Consider the following 25,016-nt stretch of genomic DNA (forward strand, 5'->3'; position numbering starts at 1 on the left):
ATTCAGGTTACTATGACAGCACTACATGATTAAATTTACATTATTATTAATCTCCTATTTATAATTTTTCTGGGATAACTTAAGAGTAAAGCAAAATAACTGGAAGGAGACCACCACATTGCCTTTCAGGTATGCAGAGAACAGAGTGCAGCTTCTGATCTAATGATAAATCCTCACTTTCACATGGTGTGCCCAATTAGTAGGTATCTACTGTGTACTTAACAAATGAGGATGGGCTGGCAATTTGGGACTTAGCTGAACAAATGATAATCTCTATTGGCTTAAACCACAAATGCATATGATGGTATAATATGAGATCTGAATTCTTTGACAACAAATACAGTGAGTGAAACTAAAATTCCATTAACTGTACTGATTTTAAATGTATTCAAAAATAACCAAGTGAATACTTAGTGTTGCACATGCACGCGCACGCACGCGCGCGCGCACGCACGCACGCACACACACACACACACACACCAATGCATTATTCAGTAATGTCTGGAATTATATAGCCAGTATGCCCTAATATTGTTTAGTGAAGCATCAGGCTGTTTGCAAAAAAGATATTTAATCCATATTCACCCCTAACACTTAGGTTATTACTGATGACTATCAGTTGTCTGTCATGCTATAAAAATTATTCATGTATAAACTATAAACATAAATAATGTTTTGATTATAAAATTTCAATTAAACATTTTACAATATGGGGTTTTCAGCCTTCACTCTTTCCTAAGAAAAAAGTTCATTCCCCAAACTCAATACCTTCTCAGGCTGAAAACTGCTGCTGCTCTACAAGCAAGTAACCAAAATAATAATCTTACCTCATCCCCTCTCCACAATCGACTATCTTGATTTTTAAATGGTGTTCTCTTTTTGTTTCCACCATCTGCAAATTTTACAAGCATTGGTTCTTTTGATCCTGAAATAGCAGATGCATAAAAATAAATAAATGTCTTAGATTTTAAAATTGGCTTTCTAGTTTTTTTTTTTTTTTTTTTTACATATATAATTTCTATATGTATGCTGAAGATGCAACATTGATGAACCCACATTTCTGTTGCAATGCACCCTTGAACTAACATGTGCATGAATGCATGTGTGAAACTACATTGTAATGTATCATTTAAACAAGTTATCTCATTGCATTTTTTTAAAATTATATACTACAATGTGGTTACATCTTAAAAGCGTATTTCAATCAACTTTTATCAGTTTTCTCACATGCTACGTGAATGCTCTAATGAGCCTTCAGTGTCGATTCCTTTTCTTAGTTCTTTATCATTTTATTATTAATACTGAGTAGACATTAGATCTTCTTTATGAAAAGGATTTTAATTTTTGATTACTGTATTTTTTGGCTTTTTTGTATCTAAAATTTATCTGAAAATTAGGATGGATCCTATAAGCCAAATTTATCTTACAAACCAGTGCATCTTATACACCTATGTGTTTTTTATTTATGCGCAGTTACGATGTATCATTGCTTGTCAGTAATGCATGAGCAGTTGGAATAGCTGCATGGTCATTAATGGTCACACAATTAAACTAGTGTTAATATACTATTATATTTCATTTTTTTTTTTTTTAATAACCTATGGATTCTACGAAGCATGGACATAGCTAAATGATTGCATTTAAGCATAGTGTGATTGAGTACGCAAAAAGAATAGTAATAGGGCAGCAGAGTGGCAGTTTGGGCCTCTGCCTACAGAAAAAAAGGTACAAACTTGGAGGAAACAAGAGTAGCAATTAATAGAAACAAATTCTATAAAACACAATCTCCGCAGAAAACTGACAAAATGAGAAATTTAAAATGAATTAAAAACTTGTGGATGGAACAAAATTGTTACCTTTTTTATTTAAAAAAAAAAAGCAATGCCCAAAGGAAAACTTCCCAAAGGAGTTTATATTCATCTTCTCATATTCATCCAAAAGGATGGATGGATGAGGAAAGAATGAATTAATAAAGAAGGTGTGATCCAGATTTAAAGGCAGTTTACCTATAAATATGGATCTTGCGTTGTTAGTATGGGATCAGTTTAGATGCCATAAAACTGAAGCTGTTAAGAATAAACTTCACAAAACAAACAGAAAAATAGCTGTAATCCCATGAGGACTCACGTCAACACTTTAACCTTTAGATGTACCAATAAACAAACTATTTAAAGGATTTATGAAGGAAAAATGGATCAGTTGGATGCAATCTCCAAATTTTGAGGAAACAGCTACATGTAGGAGAAAGACAGCCACAATTTCTCAGGTATGTGAATGGATAAAGAGTTCATGAGATGAAGTAAAACCCAAAATTATTATAAAATCTTTTCAACAGTGTGGCATTAGTAATTCTCTTGACAGTATCCAGAGAATGATTTATTATTTCAAAACAGCAATGACTTGATTTCTGATGAAGAATCGAGTTCAGAAAATTTTGTGAGTGAAGATGAATAAAGATTTGAAAAGAACTATAATGAAATTATAAAAAATATTTGTTTATAATATGTTAGTTTTTTTAATGATTTGATGAATTTTTAAGAATCATTATTGTTTATCTTTATCTAATAAACGGATAATCTTCTTCTTTGAGTGCCATCTCCTATCAGAGGTCAACGACCACCTTGGCAAATTTTGAGATATCCTCAGTCACTCTGAGCAGTCTATCAGAGTTCATGCCAGTCCACTGTCTGATGTCTGCAGTCAAGATTTTCTTCATCTTCCATTTTAAAATCAATTGAAGTATCTTATATTTTTCATTACGAAGTAGGTGACCAAGATTTGTTCCAGTACTTCCTGATTGGACGTTTTTCCTGTCCATGGGATTTTTAACATTCTGTATAACCACATCTCAAAAGCTTCAAGTCTTTTTATTAATGTTGTCTTCAAGATCCAAGTTTCTGCACCGTACAGCAGTACAGATCATACATAGCACTTAAACATGTATACTATAAGCTCTAAATTTAAACTGCGGTTACACAGTGCATTTCAGCAAGAGAAAATTTTTTCTTCAGTTACACAGTGTCGATTTCATCAAGAGAAAATTTTTTCTTGCCATTTCAGTTCTAACTTTTATTTCAATTTCTGGATGGCAATCTTCATTTAACCAGCATTTGAGATATTTAAACTTTGCCACTCTTTCTATTTGTTTCCCATTTAAAGAAAGTGCTGAATTATGAATCGATGCCTTGCTTATGACCATGAATTTAGTTTTGGTGATATTTATTTTTAATCCCATTTTTTCAATCTCTTCATTCACTAGTTCCAGAAGATTTTCAGCCAGGAGAGCTGTGTCATCAGAATATCGGATGTTTCTGATGATTTCACCATTTAGATTGATCCCATCCTTTCTTCCTTTTAAGACTTTTTGAAATATGGCTTCTGAGCATATGTTAAAAACAAGAGGTGACAGCACACATCCATGCCATACTCCTTGTTTGATGTTAATTGGAGTCTGTAATAATATTCTGATGTCCTTACCATCTAATCCAATTCTTTTAAATAGTGCAATCATTTTAGCATGTTGGACTTTGCCATGGTTCATATAATGAACCACGACATAATTCGTGCATCTTTTACTGCGAAGAAGAACAAGCACATGAAAAGAGTCCAATACAAGGGTGTGTATAAGGCTAAAAATATGGTAATAAGGATTAGATAGTTTTCATCATCTTTTTTATGTATACAAGTAGACAACAATCCTAACATAGATTTATGCGTCTCTAATTTCTTATAAGGATGATCGACTTTTTTTCTATTCAGTGATATACAGTAGCGAACAAATTAATCTGAACACACAATTTAAAGAAAAAAATTTAATTTTGCAAGAAAATAAGTATAAAAATCAATCTTGAACTTTACCTAATAATTTACATGCTGCTCTGTTCATTAATTCGTTTAGACATGGACTCTACCAATGTAGAACATATTTTTCTTATTTCTGCATCTCAAATCCATACTTTTATAATGAATTACATTAAGTTATCCTCTGTATCACAATTTAATTTTCCAAGTCTCTATCACTATGGCCCACAAATTTTCCACTGAGTTAATGTCAGGAGAGTTACCTGGTCACTGAAGCAATTGGCTGTTGAGATTTTTTGAGGAACTCATTCACTTTTTTTGAAGTGTGGTATGGAGGAAAATCATGTGTTGTCTTTCTGGATCTTTGGGACTACTCTATTTTCTCCAATATTTTGATGTATTGGTAACTTTTCATCATACTATCAACAGGCACAAGTGATCCTAAACCATCATGTTTAAAACAACCCCAGAAAATCTTTTCAGCTGGGTTTAGAAGGTGGGCAGGAGAAGTGTTCTCCACAGCTGATTTGTGAACATAGGGTACTTACTCTCCTTGAACTAAAATGGCCATCTAAGAATATAACCTTCCACTTCTCAACAGACCAATCTTTGTATACTTTTGTCCACTGGAGTCTTTTTCTGCATAGCTTTCATTAACAGTCGTTTCTTTTTTGGTCTGTGGGCAGTCCTCCTTACTTTCAACAATCGTTGACAGACTGTCATGTCATAGAGATTAATCCCATTATCTGCCAAGTCTCTAAGTCTACAGCAGACAATCTTGCATTAATTTTGCTTTTCCTAACTAGTACACAATCTTGAATAACTGTAGTTTTCCTTTTTCATCCACATTTTCCTTTTCTATCAGGAGAAAAGGTATCTTTCTCTCTAAACCTCTTTAAAAGTGCATTATCAGTACCCAAACTAACACTACACTCATCAGCAATTTGTCTTTGAGTCATGGATGTATGCTGTGAAAGAATACATATTTTTTAAATGCTTTCTTGGAGATGTATTCATCTTATAGTTACACAAAATGAATAAAACACTATGAATGTCAACTTGTTTATGACATCGCAGAGACAGTTAAAACATGCAACACTCAACCAAAACAAAAAGTACTGTAACCTAAAACAAAAACTTGACCAAAATTTGGCTTGTTTGGATTCATTTGTTCACTACTGTATTATTTTTCCCTAACTAAAGAATGTTGGCATTCTGTTTGTACATTATCCTGCAAACTTCTTTCTCCCCCCCCCCCCCATTTATGGTACCTTCTTCTGATGCCTTTTAATTTTTCACTTTTAAGAGTTCCATTAATTCTCGTTATACTCATTTAATGATAAAAATTAACAATAGTTTTTTCAATGGTATGTAATGAAATTATTTACACCGAATCATTTCAACTTACTTTTCAAACAATCTTTTATGTCAAAATAAACAGTTATGCATGGGCTTGACAGTGCCAACTTACCCAATAACACAGCAGACATTGAAACTTCCAGAATTCAATGTCTGTTACACAAAACATGTCTACAGCAGACAATCTGTAATATGTAAACTGCCAATTAACTTACTACAGGAAGAGCTAGCTAGTATTAAGCAGGAAGAAATTAATTGAGAAAGATCTGAGAGTAATGTCTCCAAGAACAAAAAATAGGCATGTGGAAACTTCAGTTTAAGGCTGCACAAAAGCATCATCATCTGCATAAAAGTAAAGAGCTCAGATTAACATCTCTAATTTTGACATCAGCTTTAATGTCAATTTCCTGTGGACTTTTAAGCTAAATATAAACTGTGCATTACATTACATACTGTCCCATTTACACCATCTAATACAGCATACCAAACAGCTTTTCTCATGGCGTGTTGTCATATGCCTATACCAGATCTATAAAACTTAAACACAGATCCATGTTCTATTCATAATTTCATTTTAAAGTGAAAATATGATCATGACAACCAATTCTGTTTGTGCTCAACCCCGGATCGTTTCTGTTCAAGTTTTGCCTACACAATTTTTCTTACTCTCAAGTATGTTTGCACAAATCTTAGTGGAATATTGAGCAGAGAAAATTCTCTGTGACATTCACTTTCGGTTTTATTTTCCGTTTTATACATGGGTACTATGAGATCTCTACTCCAATCTTCTCGAACGCCATCCTCAACGATGCCTTCTGAATTTCATAGAGAATCCACTTTTATATACATCCATACTTGAGAATTTTTGATCAAATATCATTACTCCAGCTGCCTTCCCATATTTCAGATGTCTGATAATTTTTCTACTTTACTGATATATACTCTGGATTTCATTCCTTATGAATATTTTCTATCCCCATTCTATTACTTTGTTTCATTTTACTATATTTTAAAGTAAAATAAAATCTTAGAATTGCTTGCCATTGTTTATTTGCCATTCTATGATCCTGAATTTTCCTTTGTTTTCATATTTCTTTTGATTAAGCCAACTCAGTGTATTCCCTTATTGAAATACAGTACTCTCTCTTCTTTCCAAATCTGGGGGTGCAATTCTGACTCATCTCCTCATGGTGTACCCTGGATAATACTAAATGAGTTGGGGTGAAAACTGGTTGCCAGTCTATCCAAGGATCTCTTGCTATTATCATGTAATATCAAGTGATGAAAGAGTATCATCCATTAAAAGACTAAAGAGCATGGGCATTCTGTCTGAATCTGCCAATTAAATTTGACATCCAACACTGTTACTATCAAGGAGGATAATATTAATATCACCAATATGTACGCCTCTCCCTGGCAAAACCTAGTCCTTTTAACCACAGATTACCCAGTGATATATGCAGATGACTAAGAGCCATCACAGGTACTGGAAATATTCCAGAAATAATGATTTTGGTTTTCCTTTAGTTGAATCGGATGAAGAACCTCCAATTAATCTTCAATGCTAAAGATGAAGGAACATTCAAATCTGCTGCCTTGGAGCAAGGATTAGAACTGCAACCTAAGCTTTGTATCCTGCAATAATGTAGGTTACTCTCTTCCTGCTACAAGTCTTAGGAAATTTCTCGCATAGCCAACACAGACCTCTAATACTGGAGAGTGGCACTGCCATTCCTCGGATTAAATCCAGTCCCCACTCCAGGCGGAACTTAAAGAAAGTCAACTGGGAAAACTTTACCAGAGACTTAGAGAAAATCCACTTTATACCTCCTACTTACAAACCTATGATCCTCTTATCAGAGCAGTTATATCATCCACCAAAAATATATATTCCTAGCTGGAATGAACATACAATGCTTTCCTTATGAGCAGCTATCCTGAGGATGCCACAGACCTTATCTACAGTCTGGACACTAAGAAGACAAGGATGGCTGGACACCGTAGAAAGCCTTCATTTCAAAGTAGAAAAAGTGTGTACTTCTTACTCAAGTGGAATGAGACTACAGGCAGGTGCAAGAACTGATATGAGGTTACACCTAATGTGATGATCAATCATATCAAATAGTTCAAGATCTATAAATGATAAAAAGCATACAAAAGGAAAGGAGTGGGGAGCAGTTGTTAGTGATATGATACATATCACTAATGTAAAAAGGCTGTGCAGACTATAATGATAGTCTGCACAGCTTCACACATGCAAAAGGGCGACTGAAATTCCACACAGATGTAATAAGTGGCAGTGACCTTGTCCAGTACTAAATCTGTTTAGCAGACTCCAGAAGTGTTGAGGTAGACTTGATTCTGGAGGTTTGATAGTTGGATCTGTGATCAGGTATGTGTAGTTCATTCCAGACTCTTCTTCACCAGTCCTGGGGACCATCATCTGGTTATTCCACAATCCATATGGGAGAATCTGGAGGCAAGATGGCATGCTGGAGGTGAAGAGATATCCTGATGAATAGAAAGATAAATATTATTTCTGATTTTATTTATTTCTTTGATGACAGCTTTTTCTCTTCTAAGCATGGAGGAGTGATGTGGGAAAGAACTGGTCACCATAGGAGAGGAGAACTTCTTAAGGTACCAGAGATGGATTAGAGTTAAAAAAAATTAGTACGAAAAGAGAGTAGTAAACAGAAAAAAAATTAAAACATGGTCTATCCTGGGAATCAGTGTTAGTTCCCTCTCCTTTCTTAATCTGTATATTTCACATCTTCTTGATATGAAAAGCATAAAATTCTGCAGATGACATCACTCTTGCTACTAGACAGTTAATTTAAATATAAGAAAGAAATTCATGCTCAATCTAGGAAGTCAATTACTTTAAGAAATGGAGGGTATGCCTAAATGTAGATAAAATTTAAGTGTGTTCTGCTTCCATCTGAACAATAGACATACCTATACACAACTATAGGTCATCTTATATGGTATTACATTCTGACATAACAAGTTTCTGAAGTATTTAGGCATCGCATTGGACCATACACTATCCTGCATATACCTGCGACTAAAATCTATGTAATAACATTATTCAAAAACTTTGTGGGAATTCTCTTGAGGACCCTCTGCTTCTACCTTATGTTCATCATAAGGTAGAAGCAGAATTCCAGCCCTACAGCAAATCATCAGCTGTAGGTCTGGAATTTTCTGTAGCTGAATATTGTTTACCTGTTTGGCTCAGCTGTCCACACACAAAGTTCATCAATACTCAGCTTGATAACCCTGTTGCAGATCAAATCAATAAACATTTATTGGCCTCCTGCCTTGAACAACATCTTATTTCCACATTGTCGGAAAGCTAATGCTCACCTTCAGGAGTGAAGTACAAGAAGTAATAATCCTCTTATCCCTGTGCACAAGGACATTGCAGGCTTAAATTATCTACATGTAAATACAAGAAGCATTATTTATTAAATATACTATGAAATATTTCAGTAAGAAACTAACAAACTATTATCAGTGGCCTGAACAACATTTTATTATAAGGCAGAATGCAAACAATTCAATTATTCAAAATAGTATGAGCTGCGTGATGTTAAATCGCTAACAGTGTTATGCTGCAATGAAGAAAAGGCTAATCATTAAAGTGATAATAAAATAACTAAATAATTTATATTATCATCCAAGAAAAAAAAAATCATTTATATCATACTAAACAGATCATGAGATAGATTGAAGATGGAAGATCCTAAGAAATCACTGGATATTACATCTATCTCATGATCTGTTTAGTATGATATAAATTAATTTTTTTTCTTGGATTATTATATCACTTTTATGATTAACCTTTTTGTCAGTGAAGCATAATGGTATTAGCGATTTAACATCAAGGGCTCATACTATTTTGAATAATTCAATTGTTTGCATTCTACCTTGTAAAAAATGTTGTACAGGCCACTGATGATAGAGTGTTAGTTTCAAACTGAAATATTTGGCAGTATATTTAATAAATAATACTTTTGGCATTTACGTGTAGATAATTTACGATACTATGGCACCAGTTTCCCTCAAAACTAGAATTCCAGACTTAAGAAATCATTTGATTAAAATCTAGATAACCACCCATCAAAGAGAAATCTTAATTACAAATAATTTCATCACTAAAGAAGAACAGACAAGGTATTGGGATATAAACACCAACTATCCTCAACGACAAATGTGGTTTGAAGGAATTAGTAACCACTCTTCTGTTCTTAAACTTCCTAGTAAGACATGGGTGACCCAGAATAAGATTCATTTGAACCAAGGAATATGTGCAGTTTTGTTATTTAAGTGGGAAAAGTGGCTTTCTCTTGAATTTGATTGTGTGCTCCTAAAGAAACAATTCGTCATATTAAGTTTTCATGTTTTACAAAATTTTAGCTTTTATATTCGTGTTTATGTTATTTTATTCTATATTACTTGTGCGGCAAGTGCCAAATTCTAGAGATATAATTCAATACCTAAGCTTTTTAGACAGCCTCCAGTACATCCTATGAGGGTGGTCTGAAAAGTTCTCGGCATAACAATGAAAAAATGGATTTCTAATTTTGAAATTATTTTTATTTTTCAACATAATCTCCCTTAAGACTAATACATTTATTCCAGCAATGCTCCAGTACCATTATCCCATTCCTATAGTGGTTGTTCTCAGTAAGATCTGCAAAATACCCTTCTACACTGCAATCACCTCTTGATTCCAAAAAAAAACGGTGACCAGCAAAGAAGGGTTTTAGTTTTGGGAAGAGATAGAAGTCAGAGTGAGCAAAATCTGGGGAATAGGGTGGATGTTCCAACAATTCATAGTGCAGATTCCTTAATTTTCCCATTGCCAAAACACCTTTGTGGACAGGTGCATTGTCCTGATGAAAGATGATTTTTTTTCTTCTGCAAACTGGGTCTTTTCGTCACGAATTTTTTTGTCTAGCCTGGTTAAAAGATCAGAATAATATTCTCCAGTTATTGTTTTACTTAATTTTTTTTTAATAAAAAAAAAATGCCTTTAGCATCCCAAAACACAGATGCCATGACTTTTCCTGCTGATGGAACAGACTTTGTCTTCATTGGCACTGAACAACCGGCTTCTGTCTACTGTTTTGACTGCTGTTTGGATTCTGGTGTGTAATGGTGAATCCAAGTCTCATCCATAGTAATAAATTGATGAACAAAATCAGTTTTATTCTTCTTAAAACACGTCAAGCACTGTTCAGAGATTTTCATGCGAGTGCGTTTTTGATCTGCTGTGAGCAAGCTTGGCACTAATCTTGCGAAAGCTTTTTCATTTGCAATTCTTCATGAAAACTATATCCTACACATTCTTTTGAAATGCCTATAGTCTCGGCAATTTCACACACTTTGACTCACCGGTCATCTAATACCATATCGTGCACATGATGAATGATTTCTGGTGTTGTTAAACTTTTTGGACGTCCTTCACATGCATCATCTTCTAGGCTGGTACGGTCACGTTAAACTCGGCAGCCCATTTCTTAATTGTCGAAAACGAAGGAGAAGGTTTACTGCCTTCTTCTACAAAGAATTTTATAACTGCACAATACTCAATTTTATCCATTTGCTTCAGATAGCTGCATAAAACAAACTACTTGACAGAATGACTTGCAATTTCACATGGATGCTTATGATAGATGAACCAACTTAGGAAAAAAAAAACAAAAAAACTTGTCAATAGTGTTGCAACCGATGGTCGAGGCCGAGAACTTTTCAGCCCACCCTTGTATAATATTTCTGATCTTCTGTATTCTTATCAGAGCCTCCCAAGATTTTTGTTTAGGTTCTTTTACATGCTCCTTTACTTTCTGACATTTTTGTGTGCATTCTCTCAGAGAACATTAGTTCTTACTTGCTAAGAATGTTTTACAGGATTTCTTGTTTTCCATGATCACCTCTAACTTCCTGATTTCAATATGGAATGACTGAATCAATAAAAGTTTCTTTAGCATCTGCTAGCAAGTCTTGAAGGTTTCATCAGTGTCAAACTACTTCATTTCTTCACTGGTAATATTTGATATCCCTGATTCTGATATCAGAATCTGAAATATCAAACTTATGTGTGATTTTTCTGAGAAAGTATTATTGTCTCCAGGATTCTTTTTCTTAAAAGAAGAACTGATACAACAAATTTAGCATGAAAATTAGTTAAAAAAAAAAAAAAGAAACTACCATGAAAATAGACAGGAATCCAAAAACATCAGGGTTACATATAATTTTTGGAATCTGCTAAGCCAGATGCCTTGTTTACGTTGTCATAAGTAGGGCCAGACAAATCAGATATTTATTGATAGCACAGTTTAATCTATTTAATCAAATTGATGTTCTGCACTCAAACAGATTTAATTCTAATCGTCTGTTCCCTGAAACATGTAAACCTCTACAACAGCAACCAATTCAGCTGTTCTGATTGCATGCATTTTTCAACAGTTTGGAAGTAATCATGATTAGTTTTTTTTTTTTTTTTTAAATGAATATTTGTATATCTGTATTTCAATTATAAAATGCCCCCGTTTCCTTTGAACCGTAGTAGTGTTGTCCTGTTTACTCAGGTGTAAAGTAGATATGAGTATATAAACATGCTACATGTTTATATATGACTGAGGTATGAAGACTTTCTATAGCTTAGTCGGTATATACGAAGCACTTTGTTCAGAAAGACCTGGGTTCGATTCCTGTCCATGACATGAGGAAACTTTTATCTGTCTCTTTCGACTAAAGGTGAGTTAGTCGGTCTCATAAGGAGGTGGAGGTTTTTTCTCTGCCAGAAACTCTGGTTTTTCATCCATCAGAACAGGTAAACCAGCCCCGTGAACACACTTCTATGGTGATCCCCCCTCCCCCCCACGAAGGTCAGGCCCTGCGACAAGTCGTTTGGGATCACGCACGTAAAATCACATCATGTAAAAGGCCAACCCCAAATAGATGGGATAAGGCATAAGATTAAGAGATACAGGGAATCCATGACTTCAACCAATCTGAAGTTACAATGTCAAGAAAGATTACAATAAAACCGTATATTGGCAATAGACCACATCCAACTAAGAGCAAACTCATTTCATTTGAAATTCTCTCCACTAAGGTGAAGCTGTGGTGTTCATTTATTAATTTATTATTCTGTGATCTACATCATCAAATAATGGCAAGTAAAAAGCCCAAGCAATAAGCAGTGCACTCACTTGTAGACATAAGACTGATCTCAAGATAAAATGCAAATGCAGTCAAGTCGTTAACCATCTTTGCACTTCTTATGGTCTTTAAACTGGCTTTAAATCTGGAATTTTTTTTTTTTAAATATTTTTTCTCAGAAAAATTGGATTGTGGAGTTTACTCATCATCATCATCAAATTCCTGCTATGTACACTCAAGGGGTGTACAGGATATGATAGTACTACATGAAAAACTAACATTATTACTAACTTCCTATCTATAATTTTCCTCCAAATCAGTCTGTTACTTGTCAAGACTCCAACATTATCAGATCTCATATTTCTATTGTCTAAAGCACTTTGTACCGTATCAATCCACCTATATCTTGGTCTTCCTCTGGGTCGTTTTGCTGCCAACCTGGCAGAGAACACTTGTTTTGCTAATCTTTCTTCGCCCATTCTGTTTAAGTGACCATACCACCTGAGATTAGCTCTGCTAACGCATTCCTGGATGCTGACAATGTCAAGTTCTTTCCTAATATTCTCGTTTTTAATATGATATTGCCATTGATGCCATCTGTTCATGCCTATAATCTTTCTCAGGCCTCTCATATCTGTGGTCTCTAGTCTTTGGTCAAGTGTTTTACTTCTGACACAGCTCTTAGATCCATAAGTTAAAACTGGTTTGAACACTGTCTTGCATACAGCTAACTTAGTGTTCTGACTAATTTCTCTCTTATTCCATATGAATTTATTCAATTGACTTCCTACCATACCAGCTTTGTTGATTCTATTGTCCATTTAATTTACCATCTTCACTAAAAATCCCACCTAAGTAGCTGAAATGTTTTACTTGTTCAACAGGTTCTCCATTCACAACACAGTTGGCATTTTCAATGATTCTGCCTATTTTCATTGTCTTTGTCTTTTTATTGCTGACCTTAATACCATATCCATTACAACAGTTATTCAATTTAGTCAGTCAATCTTGCAGACTTATAGCGGATTTATTTAGAAGTATAAAATCGTATGCATAAAGCAAACAGCTGACATTAACATCTCCAATTTTGATATCATGTTTAATGGCACTTTCCTTCATAATGTGATTCATATAGATAATGAACAACAGAGGGGATAATGTACATCCTTGTCTCACACCAGATATAACAATAAACCACCTTCGTGTACTTCCTTCAATTCTAACGGCTGACTTACAACTCAAATAAAGACTAAGTATTGCTTGATATAATGCCCCATTCACACCACATAACTGTAGCGTATTGAATAGATTCTCTCTTGGCATTTGTCATATGCCTTTTCCAAATCGACAAAACTTAAATAGAGATCATTGTTATATTCCATGATTTCTCCACTATTTGTCGAAAATTGAAGATCAGATCCTGACAGCCTCTATTTGACCTGAATCCAGCTTGTTCTTCACCAAGCTTTTCTTCCACAATTCTTCTCAACCGTTTCTCAAGTATACTTGCATAGATCTTTCCAGGAACACTCAGTAGGGAAATACCTCTGTAATTCTCACATTCAGTTTTATTTCCCTTTTTATATATGGGTACTATGAGAGCTCTACTCCAATCATCGGGAATTCGTCCCTCTGTCCAGGCTTTCTGAACTATGCAGTGCAGCCACTGTAAGACTCTTATACCACCATACTTCAGCATTTCTGATCGAATATCATCTACCCCTGCTGTCTTTCCAGATTTCAAGCCTTTGATGGCTTTTTCTACTTCAAGTATGGATATGTATTCCTGACAGCATGCCTGGTCAGTGTTTTTTACCACTGTGCTGTCATCACTGCTTATTTCATTTAACAGTTTTTCAAAGTAATTACTCCATACTTCAAGGATATCTTTTTCTCCCGTTTTCATGTCACCTTTATCATCTCTAACACCTTAGCACTCCTTTCTCCATTTCTAAGCTTTTTCAACAACTCTCCAGAATAACTTACCACCTTCTTGATATTTATTTTCTATGTTCTTGCCAAAGCCCTCCCATGACTTTTGTTTAGCTAGTTTTACACAGTGTTTAGCTTTCCTACAGTTGTCTCTGTATTCTCTAAGAGCACAGGCTGACATATTTGCCAGGAATATTTGATATGCTTTCTTCTTTTCCTTCACTGCCTCTTTAACATCTTGTGTCCACAATGGAGTTCTAATTTTTCTATCCTTGCAGACAACTTCACCACCTGCCTCTCCAGCTAAATCAATCTGGGTTTTCTTCAAGGCTTGCCACTGAATCTCCAAGGTATGCTTCCTGTTCTCAAACTCTTTCATTTTTTCTTCAATAATCTTTGTTTATTGTTTTTTTTTCCTACAGTTCACATCTGAGAGCTACTCAACTTTTATTCACCTTAAAACCTTCTTACATGTTCTTCTTTTCAATATGAAATTCAATTTTATTCTGCTCAAGACTAAACGGTGATCACTTTCTTATTCTTATTCTTTGAGACTTTTCTTATTCCTTGCCTCTTCTCTCTCCAGGTGAATTTGTGCACATTTTTATGTTGGAACATGGTCTTAATAATAACCAGTACATGTCCTGAGCAGAAATCCAATAGATATTTGCCATTATTATTAGCTATGCTCTTTTATCCAAATTTTCCCAAAATATTTTTGTATGTCTGACAATCACTTCCTACTCTGCCATTTAGATCCCCAACAAGGACCACCTTTTCCTTTTTAGGCAAATATAAGTCTCATTGTTCAGTTCTCCATTCTGATATTTGCCCACATCCCTCTACTTGAGACTGCCTGTCATTCAAGAAGATTAGCCTCGTATTTTGTGTTGAATGCTATGGCTACTTCTTCTTTTCCTTGATTGTCATTTCCTGGATATAACATTTTGTATTTATTGCTCAGAAAGATCTCACCAGTTTTTGTCTTTTTTGTTTCAGTCACCCCTATTATGTCGATCTGGTAGTTATCTAATTCTTCAGCTGGCTTCATTTCTTTGCCATTCAGGCTTCTTATGTTTATAGTACCGATATTTAACTCTGGTGATGTTGAGTTGGGGGTGTGCTTTCAGATTTGTTACAGTAGCTGACTTTTCGCTGTTCGCCATGGTTCCCTGGCGAAAACAATGGGAGCCTTGTTTAACCGGGCGACACCCTAGCGGGCATGAAATTTTGTCATTTTGTACCATTATTTTCTATATTGGTACAAGACAATAAGAATACAATTTGGTCGGCTAAATCCCATCCCAAATGGGGTGTTTAATGGTCAAAGTTGTATAACCGAGAGGACACCTCCACATAGACTTTAAAGGAATGCGGAGAACCGACCAGGGCTTCTGACCTAATGTCCAATCCTCACCTTCTCGTGGTGCACCCTGTTGGGTATCTACTTGGACACTGGCCGAACGAGGATAGGCTGGTAGGATTTAGCCGACCAAACTGTATTCTTAATGATTAAACCAAAATAAAAAATGCTGGTACAAAAGACAAAATTTCATGCAAGCTCGGGCGTCACCCGGTTAAACAAGGACACCGTTGTTTTCGCCAGGGAACCAGGGCAAACAGTGAAAAGTCAGCTACTGGAAAAAATCTGAAAACAATCCCCAACTCAACATCACCAGAGTTAAAGATCGGTACTATGAACATAAGAAGCCTGAATGGCAAAGAAATGGAGCTAGCTGAGGATTTACATAAGTACCAGATCGACATAATAGGGGTGACCAAAACAAAAAAAACAAAAACTGGTGAGATCTTTCTGAGCAATAAATACAAAATATTATATTCAGGCAAGAACAATCAAGGAAAAGAAGGAGTAGCCATAGTATTCAACACAAAATACAAGGCTAATCTTCTTCAATGGAAGTCAGTCTCAAGTAGAGTAATGTGGGGAAATATGAGAATGAGGAAATGGACAATGAGACTTATATGTGCCTATGGTCCCACAGAAGGTTCTACTAAGGTAGAAGTGGAGAAATTTTTTGAGGCTTTAGAAAAAGCAACTGACACAATGAAAAAGGTAAAGTTGGTCCTTGTTGGGGATCTAAATAGCAGAGTAGGAAATGATTGTCAGACATACAAAAATATTTTGGGAAAATTTGGAGGAAAGAGCAAAGCTAATAATAATGGCAAATATCTGTTGGATTTCTGCTCAGGACACGGACTGGTTATTACTAACACCATGTTCCAACATAAAAATGTGCACAAATTCACATGGAGAGAAGAGGCAAGGAATAAGAAAAGTCTCATGACTATGTTATTGTTGATAGTGATGTTTTCTCCCTGGTGCAGGACACCAGAGTGTACATAGGATTTGAAATTGGAAGTGATCACTATTTAGTCTTAAGTAGGATGAAATTGAATTTCATATTGAAAATATAACATGTAAGAAAGTTTTAAAGAGAATAAAAATTGAGCAGCTCTCAGATGTGAACTGTAGACTAAAATACACAAAGATTATTGAAGAAAAAATGAAAGAGTTTGAGAACAAGAACCAAACCTTGGAGATTCAGTGGCAAGCTTTGAAGAATACCCTGATTGATTCAGCCAGAGGCATGTATTGAGGTTGTCTGCAAGGATAGAAAAATCAGCACTCCATGTTGGCCACAGAAAGTTAAAGAGGCAGTGAAGGAAAAGAAGAAAGCATATCAAAAGTTCCTGGCAAAAAAGTCAGCTTGTGCTCTTAGAAATACAGACACAAATGCAAGAATGTTAAACACTGTGTAAAACTAGTTAAACAAAATGGGAGGACTTTGGCAAGAAAATAGAAAATAAATAGCAAGAAAGTGGCAAATTATTCTGGAGGTTGTTTAAGAAGACATGAAAACGGGAGAAAAAGATATCCTTGAAGTATGAAGTAATTACTTTGAAAAACTGCTAAATGAAACAAGCAGTGATGACAGTACAGTGGTAAAAAACACTGACCAGGCATGTATTCAGGAATACATATTCATACTTAGTAGTAAAGGCCATCAAAGGCTTGAAATGTGGAAAGGCAGCAGGAGTAGATGATATTCGACCAGAAATGCTGAAGCATGGTGGTATAAGAGTCTTACAGTGGCTGCACTGCATAGTTCAGAAATCCTGGACAAAGGGACGAATTCCTGATGATTGGAGTAGAGCTCTCATAGTACCCATATATAAAAAGGAAAATAAAACTGAATGCGAGAATTACAGAGGTATTTTCCTACTGAGTGTTCCTGGCTAGATCTATGCAAGTATATTTGAGAAACGGTTGAGAAGAATTGTGGAAGAAAAGCTTGGTGAAGAACAAGCTGGATTCAGGGCAAATAGAGTATGTCAGGATCAGATCTTCACTTTACGACAAATAGCCGAGAAAGCATGGGAATATAACAAAGATCTGTATTTAAGTTTTGTCGATTTGGAAAAGGCATATGACAAGATGCCAAGAGAGAAGCTATTTAATATGCTACAGTTATATGGTGTGAATGGAGCATTATATCAAGCAACACTTAGTCTTTATTTGAGTTGTAAGTCAGCAGTTAGAATTGAAGGAAGTACAGGAAGATGGTTTAATGTTAAATCTGGTGTGAGAAAAGGATGTACGTTATCCCCTCTGTTATTCATTATCTATTTGGATCACATTATGAAGAAAAGTGGTATTAAACATGATAACAAAATTGGAGATGTTAATGTCAGCTCTTTGCTTTATGCGGATGTTATACTTCTAAATAAATCCGCTACAAGTCTGCAAGATTCTCTGACTAAATTGAATAACTGTTGTAATAGATATGGTATTAAGGTCAGCAATAAAAAGACAAAGACAATGAAAATAGGCAGAATCACTGATAATGTCAACTGTGTTGTGAATGGAGAACCTGTGGAATAAGTAAAACATTTCAGCTACTTAGGCACGATTTTTACTGAAGATGGTAAATTAAATGTAGAAATAGACAACAGATTCAGCAAAGCTGGTATGGTGGGAAGTCAATTGAATAAATTCATATGGAATAAGCGAGAAATTAGTCAGAACACTAAATTAGCTGTATACAAGACAGTGTTCAAACCAGTTTTAACTTATGGATCTGAGAGCTGGGTCGGAAGTAAAACACTTGACCAAAGACTAGAGACCGCAGATATGAGAGTCCTGAGAAAGATTATAGGCATGAACAGATGGCATCAATGGCAATATCATATTTAAAATGAGGATATCAGGAAAGAATGCTTGACATTGTCAGCATCCAGGAATGCGGTATGGTCACTTAAACAGAATGGGCAAGGAAAGATTATCTAAACAAGTATTCTCTGCCAGATTGGCAGGAAAATGGCCCAGAGGAAGACCAAGATATAGGTGGATTGATAGGGTACAAAGTGCCTTAGACGATAGAAATATAAGATCTGATAATGTTGGAGTCTTGAGAAGTAACAGACTGATTTGGAGGAAAATTGTAGATAGGAAATTAGTAATGATGTAATTTTTTTCATGTAGTACTATCATATCCTGTACACCCCTTGAGGGTACATGGCAGGAATTTGATGATGATGATGATAAATCCCAAATTGCCAGCCCATCCTCGTTCGTTCAGTATCCAGGTTGATACCCAACAGGGTGCACCACGAGAAGGTGAGGATTGGACATTAGGTCAGAAGCCCTGGTTGGTTCTCCCAATTATCTGAATCCCATGCAGTCATTGCAACTAGGGTATAATGTAAAGATTTTGCACTTTTGTCACCTATATCGTATTCTTAGATAACAAAATAATGTCTTTTGATTTGGAGGATTTACTTTTGATTCTAACTGCTTATTTGTTATTGCATTCTGGTTTAGTATTTCAGTTTCATTGTTTCGGTTTACGAATTCATCATTGTGCTCGAGTTTCACAGAATTATTCATGGATGTTGTATATACATTTTATCCAGTACAACCCTGTGATATTTGCTGCAGATATATTTTACATTTTGCAAATTTTGAATATTGACATAAATCTTAAAATTTCCAAAATATTGCTTCTTTTGTTTTTTAATAATTTTTTTTTATAAATTATATAATGAATTAGAAAGAAGCAAGCTTAAATTTGAGTGTTAATTAAAAAAAAATGTAAAAAAAAATACTTACCGGGTAATAACTTTCCATTAAAAACAGATATTATGTGCTCACACTGTTCTCTTGTTTCCATTCTTAGTGAAAGAAAAACAAAGTTATTTTAGAAATTATACATTTGGATATAGAGATCAAAATGATTATAATATTTCTCAAAAAATAAAAAGTATATGAAATTAAAATACTACACTTTTAAATTCCATCTGCATTATTAAATTACAGGGTGTCCACATTAGACCTATCTAGTATTAAAGAACAGTGAAAAATTGAAATGCGGAAGTGTGTAAGGTTTGGGTTGTTCAAACGTTCCAGAGACTATACAAGTTTCATCCAGAATTTTTTCCTACGTTGGGATGCAATGCCGCTGCTGGACAGGGCTATTGTAGTTTTAAACATGGCATCAGGTGCAGAGAAAGTGCAAGTTGTGTGGTGGTTAGCTGAGCTGAAATCAATCCAAGCAGTTCAGCATAAGTTCCATCAGATGTACAAAAAGGCAGCACTCGACTCCAAGAGCATCTGTTAGGAAAGAAAATTTCTTAATGACAGGAAGCATTTTGAAACAACATGGAGAAGTGAAGCAGCCAATATCAGAAGAGAACGTAGAGAGGATTTGCAAATCCTTTGCACAAAGCCTAACAAAATCCATTAGGAGAGCATCATGTGAACTGCAAATACCTCGCTCCACTGTTCACAAGGTCATCCATCATAAGTTGCATTCAAAGTGCAGGTGTTGCAGGAAATCAAGCTTCATCATAACCCTTTTATTGGTTCTCTCTTGTCGTGAATTGTATATGGAGTTATTTTGCAAAATTTGTTGGTGAAATTGTAAACTTGCATGGATAAGTTTAATAAAATTCAATAGCGTGTTGCTTTACTTAAACATTTTAGGGTTACATTATCATGATTATGAGTGAAGTCTGCATATATCGAGCTCTCTGGTAATTTTTCAATAACTCCCATGGCTAGTGTCATTTCCATGTTGTGCCAATCCAGGTTTATAAGGTTGAATCATTTGCATAGAACTTTGGTGTTCAGCAATGTGTTTTTCATTGATCTGCCTGTTTGAACGAAGTATGACAAGTTGCAAGAATGTAAAGATATGCACCAGGTGACAAAGTAGTGAAGGTTCCCCCCCTCCCCCCTTTCTCAAACCAGGTGTTTTCTCACGACTTTTTTCGTCTGGTCAAAAGATAAGTCACAACGGGTAATCTTTGCAGCTGAAATTCTGGAACGTGTCGACGATAATCCAGATTTTCTTTTCGGACGAAGCCACTTTTCATGTTAGCGAAAAAATGAATAGGCACAATGTCAGGATATGGGGGAGTGAAAATCCTCACTTTGTCATGGAACACACATGTGTGACAGTTTCAAGGTAAATGTCTGGTGTGGTGTAATGCGAAACGTTATAACTGGCTCATTTTTTTCTCTCGTGGAAAGCAACATGGACAGAATGATTTCCCTCGACATGCTGGAAAATTGTCTTAACACAACTCTGAGACTTGCAGTCGCACATCCTCTTTCGACAGGGTAGTGCTCTGCTACACCGGCATTTGGAGGTCTGTGCAACTCTTGACAGAGTCTTCCTTCAGCGGTGGATTGGACAAGGAGGACCGATTCCCTGGCCAGCATGATCTCCAGATCTTACCCCACTTGATTTTTTTCTTGTGGAACTATGTCCTTCACATACAGAACTAAAGTGGGCAGCCTAGAGAACCTGGTTGGAGATTAGACTATCGGCTTGACACTGTGTGTGCTACTAAAGGAGCACGTTTTTTTTTTTTTGTTTGTTTGTTTGGTTTTTTTTTGGTAGAAAAAACTTAGCGAGTGTTCCTTCTCATTTGCACAATTTCAACAACATGATCCATACACTTAAGTAGTAGTAATATGTTGAAACTAGGGAAATTCAATGTAGACACCCTGTACTACAGTAACATACTTTACTATTATCATTCCATTTTAGAGGAACAATTTTTGTTTTTAAATCATAACAGACAAAAAATTATATTCTTATTTCAATACTTTACCCAAGCCTACACAAACATTCGCCCATGAATTTTACTAACTATGCTACTTGTATATGGAGACTGATGACTTCATATCAAATTGCCTAGCATCCATAATGCACTGCACACTTTCTTTCAGACATGTATATAGCCATGTATTAGAGGAATTGTCACCCACCCAGACTAATTCAAATCATTACTGACCATAAAAATGTGGACTATTCATCATAGGCCAACGGCAGCTTGCTGGTTCAAGAGAGCCTAATTACATTAAAAGGGGAAAAAAGCTATAGATGGACTTGGCTAAAAATTATAAGCATCACTGAAATAGGATTGACAGAAAATGATACTGTTACAGGGATAGAATTATATAGGGGGCATTGTATTTTGAGAGATTGGGATATTGATGATGATACTTGAGGAACGTCAAGCAACAAAAATAGAAGTTAAGGACATTAGGTCTCAGGGAGATGGCCCTCGGCTCATCTGCTTAAGCAATCTCAGCAGATTAGCATGATGAGTGCAGGCTGAGCAATTATTATGGGAGACTTCAGTTATGTCCCCATAGTTAAATTGATAGAAGGAAAGAAGGTACAACCAGATGGAAGTCAACTTTATACCATTGCTGAAGGATTTCCTGAAACAACATACATGGAGAGGACCAGGGGTTTGAAAGTGATGAATATCGATATAATGTTATTACCAGAACCCAAGGAAGTCACTCACATAATGACATAAGCAAATTAGCAGGAGAATGCAATTTTGATTCTAGAAATATTGTGAGCTTACACCGTTTCAGACCCATAAATAAAAGAAAGGATAAAAGAACTTTCCATGCCTCGTGAAAGTGACTTCTGACACACCCACAAGCACATTTAAACAAATAATAGTGATTAATAACAAGTTCAAAGGCACTCGCCCACCCCCAATCATGCATATGTGCTTGACCTGACCTAACTTTTGTCCTGAGAGAACACAGACATCAACTTCAAAAACAACTTGAAGAAAAATGCCAAAATGGAGACAACAGTTGGTTCAACTACAAACAAGTTAAATTAGTGCAAAAATCAAGTGACATCGCTAGTAGCCACCATGGAGACAGGTATGCACTGCATTACCCAGCACTATTCATCTCAACCTTCCAAACTACACGCTCTTTAACTCCTTTCAACCCAGGGTGGCACCTGAGCATATATCTGCTCTGACATACCTTGCCAGAGAGCTTTCCCAACCTAGGATCACCCAACCTTGACCTTCTTTGGTTGACAATTTCCCTTCCCCCACTCAGTAAAATTCATTTGCTGTCCCTATCGCTGTCCTAATGCCTATTACCCTGAACTCTTTAATTTCCTCTCCTTAAAATTTGATTTACTCCAGTCCCACTTCCCTAACAGCAAAATCCTCTTCTAGGATATTTTAATGTCCATAACACCAACTGGCTCTCCTCTTCCAATTGTACAGATCTAGCAGGCAGAGATGCTGAAACATTTGCCATCACCAATGACCTTGTACGAATTGTTCACATGCCAACCAGAATACCAAATAACCCGAACCAGTCCCCAAACACCCTAGATCTCTTCCACACTAATGATCCTTCCAAATATGCGGTGAATGTACTGGGCTCCCCTAGGTAATTCTGACCCAAATCTAGAATTCATATCCTCTACCATGCAACAACATTTACACAGCTACTTCCGTACAAGAATAGTTTAGCATTATAACAGTGCCAAGTGGAATATCCTCATTCCATAGTTGGACTATTGGGTCATCCAACCCAAACATATCACCGAAGTAATCCTTACTGGCATGGAAACATACATCCCCACACTACTCTGAACTGCTGTCCTCTAACAGTGGGAAAACCCTGGTTCTCCAAAAGATGTACCAAGGCTGTACAAATAATAAATCAAGCATATTGCAACTGGCTTACATCAAGAACTCCATCCTTGTTTAGTGCTTATGCTCAAGCCCGAAAGAGCTTCAAGAAAACTATCAATACTTCTAAAACAGTGTTTGAAAGAGTAAAAAGCAGGAAACTAACAGCCTGTCCAAACTGTATCCTGGCCTTTTGATCTGCTGCCACCAAAGCAATTGGTCGTAACTTTTGCCCAACACTATCCTACCCGTCATACCCAGATGGTTGTATTGCACTATCATCCACATAATTGACAATGGTAAATTCTCCCCAACCATTCCAGATGCCCAATATACAATGACCTCTATATCCTTTTGCCAGAAACAGATCAGAAAAATATTGTCCAAATCTGACACAAAAATTCTCCTGGCCCTGATGGCATTCGTCCAATTGTCCTGAAGGGTTGTGCACTACTCCAGTGGTATCTATCCCACAGCCTGGAAATTGGCCTATATTCAACACATTCCCAAGAAGGGCGACAAATCACTGCCTTTAAAGTACCGCTCGATCTCACTCTTATCTAAAGTAATGGAGAAAACAATCAATTCTCAACACCTACACTACCTCAAAGCCACCCAGCTTATAAATGACCACCAGTATAGATTCCATCACTGCCGATCAACAGGAGATCTACTTAAACATATCACCCATATATCTGGACAAATGCCATGGAGAAGTTTGGTGAATCTCAAGTGGTTGCACTTGATCTCTCCAGAGCTTCTGACTGGGTCTGGCACAAAGGCTTAGTATGCAAACTTCTATCATTTGGAATGTCTCAAGATTTCTGCAGGTGGATTGCTAGTTTCTGTCTGGATGCACGTATAGTGTGCATCCAGACAGAAACATGGTTTTCTCACCAACCCTCTTCCTTCTATATATATTAATGACCTACTTCAGTTGATCTCCAACCCAATACGCAGTTTCACAGATGACTGCACCCTTCCCTTTCACTCGATAAACCTTACTCTACACAACTTATCTCAACCTACAGAACATTAGCCATGACTGTCCTCAATTCTGATCTCCAAGTCGTCCTCCAATGGAGATTCAGGGTAACTTCGTCAATCCTAGTAAAACCTAGTGCTGTCTTATTTCTCACAAAAAAAAAAGAACCATTTTCTCCCAGTATTATTTTTGAAAACATCCAAATTTCCAGACTAGATGAGATTTATCTTCTTGGAATCACACTGACATCAAGCCTCTCCTGGCATAAACACATCACAGCCACTGCATCTTCAGCTTCTGAAAAACTAGGATTTCTCTTTTACTTAAAACATTACCATTACCTCTGAACAGCTGTTAACCTTATTCAAATCACAAATCTGCCGAACAACTGAATACTGCTCTCAAATTTAGAGTGTGTGTGTGTGTGGGGGGGGGGGGGGGGGGCAAAGAGCTCCCTCAATATGATCGACTCAATACAGAGGAGGGCAATTAGATTGATTAATAACTACCAATTCACTCCTCCCACTTTTGCACAAGCATTTGGTTTCTGCAATATGTGCATTCTATAAATATTTCCATGACAAATGTTCATCTGAAATAGAATCAATAATTTCCCCACTCAGTACTAAGCTGGAACACGTGCAACTGCCACCCAATATCCCTTCACAGTATTCCTTGATATCCTAAGAACAAGTTTCTTTTCTTCATCCTCCGTCCCCTATTACTGTACTGCAAAACAGCCTTCTCCCTGATGTGTTTCCAAGGAATA

At 36.1% G+C, this 25,016-nt stretch overlaps 1 protein-coding gene across 7 annotated transcripts in view; it reads right to left on the bottom strand.

The window, feature by feature from the left end:
* The window catches only part of LOC150094432 (protein alan shepard-like), a 725,446-nt gene that overhangs the window by 293,101 nt on the left and 407,329 nt on the right, over positions 1 to 25,016 (bottom strand). For all 7 annotated transcript variants that reach the window (XM_090411869.1, XM_090411870.1, XM_090411873.1 and 4 more), the window contains 2 exons: positions 19,400 to 19,461; positions 828 to 925 (listed from right to left, as the gene is read on the bottom strand). In XM_090411869.1, the coding sequence (XP_090267995.1) occupies positions 828 to 925; positions 19,400 to 19,461 (160 nt within the window). The remainder of the gene's footprint in view (positions 1 to 827; positions 926 to 19,399; positions 19,462 to 25,016) is intronic.

This window comes from Typopeltis vanoorti, chromosome 22 (genome assembly GCF_054136105.1).
Source record: "Typopeltis vanoorti isolate ZY-2024b chromosome 22, IOZ_Tvanoo_1.0, whole genome shotgun sequence".
NCBI lineage: Eukaryota > Metazoa > Arthropoda > Arachnida > Uropygi > Thelyphonidae > Typopeltis > Typopeltis vanoorti.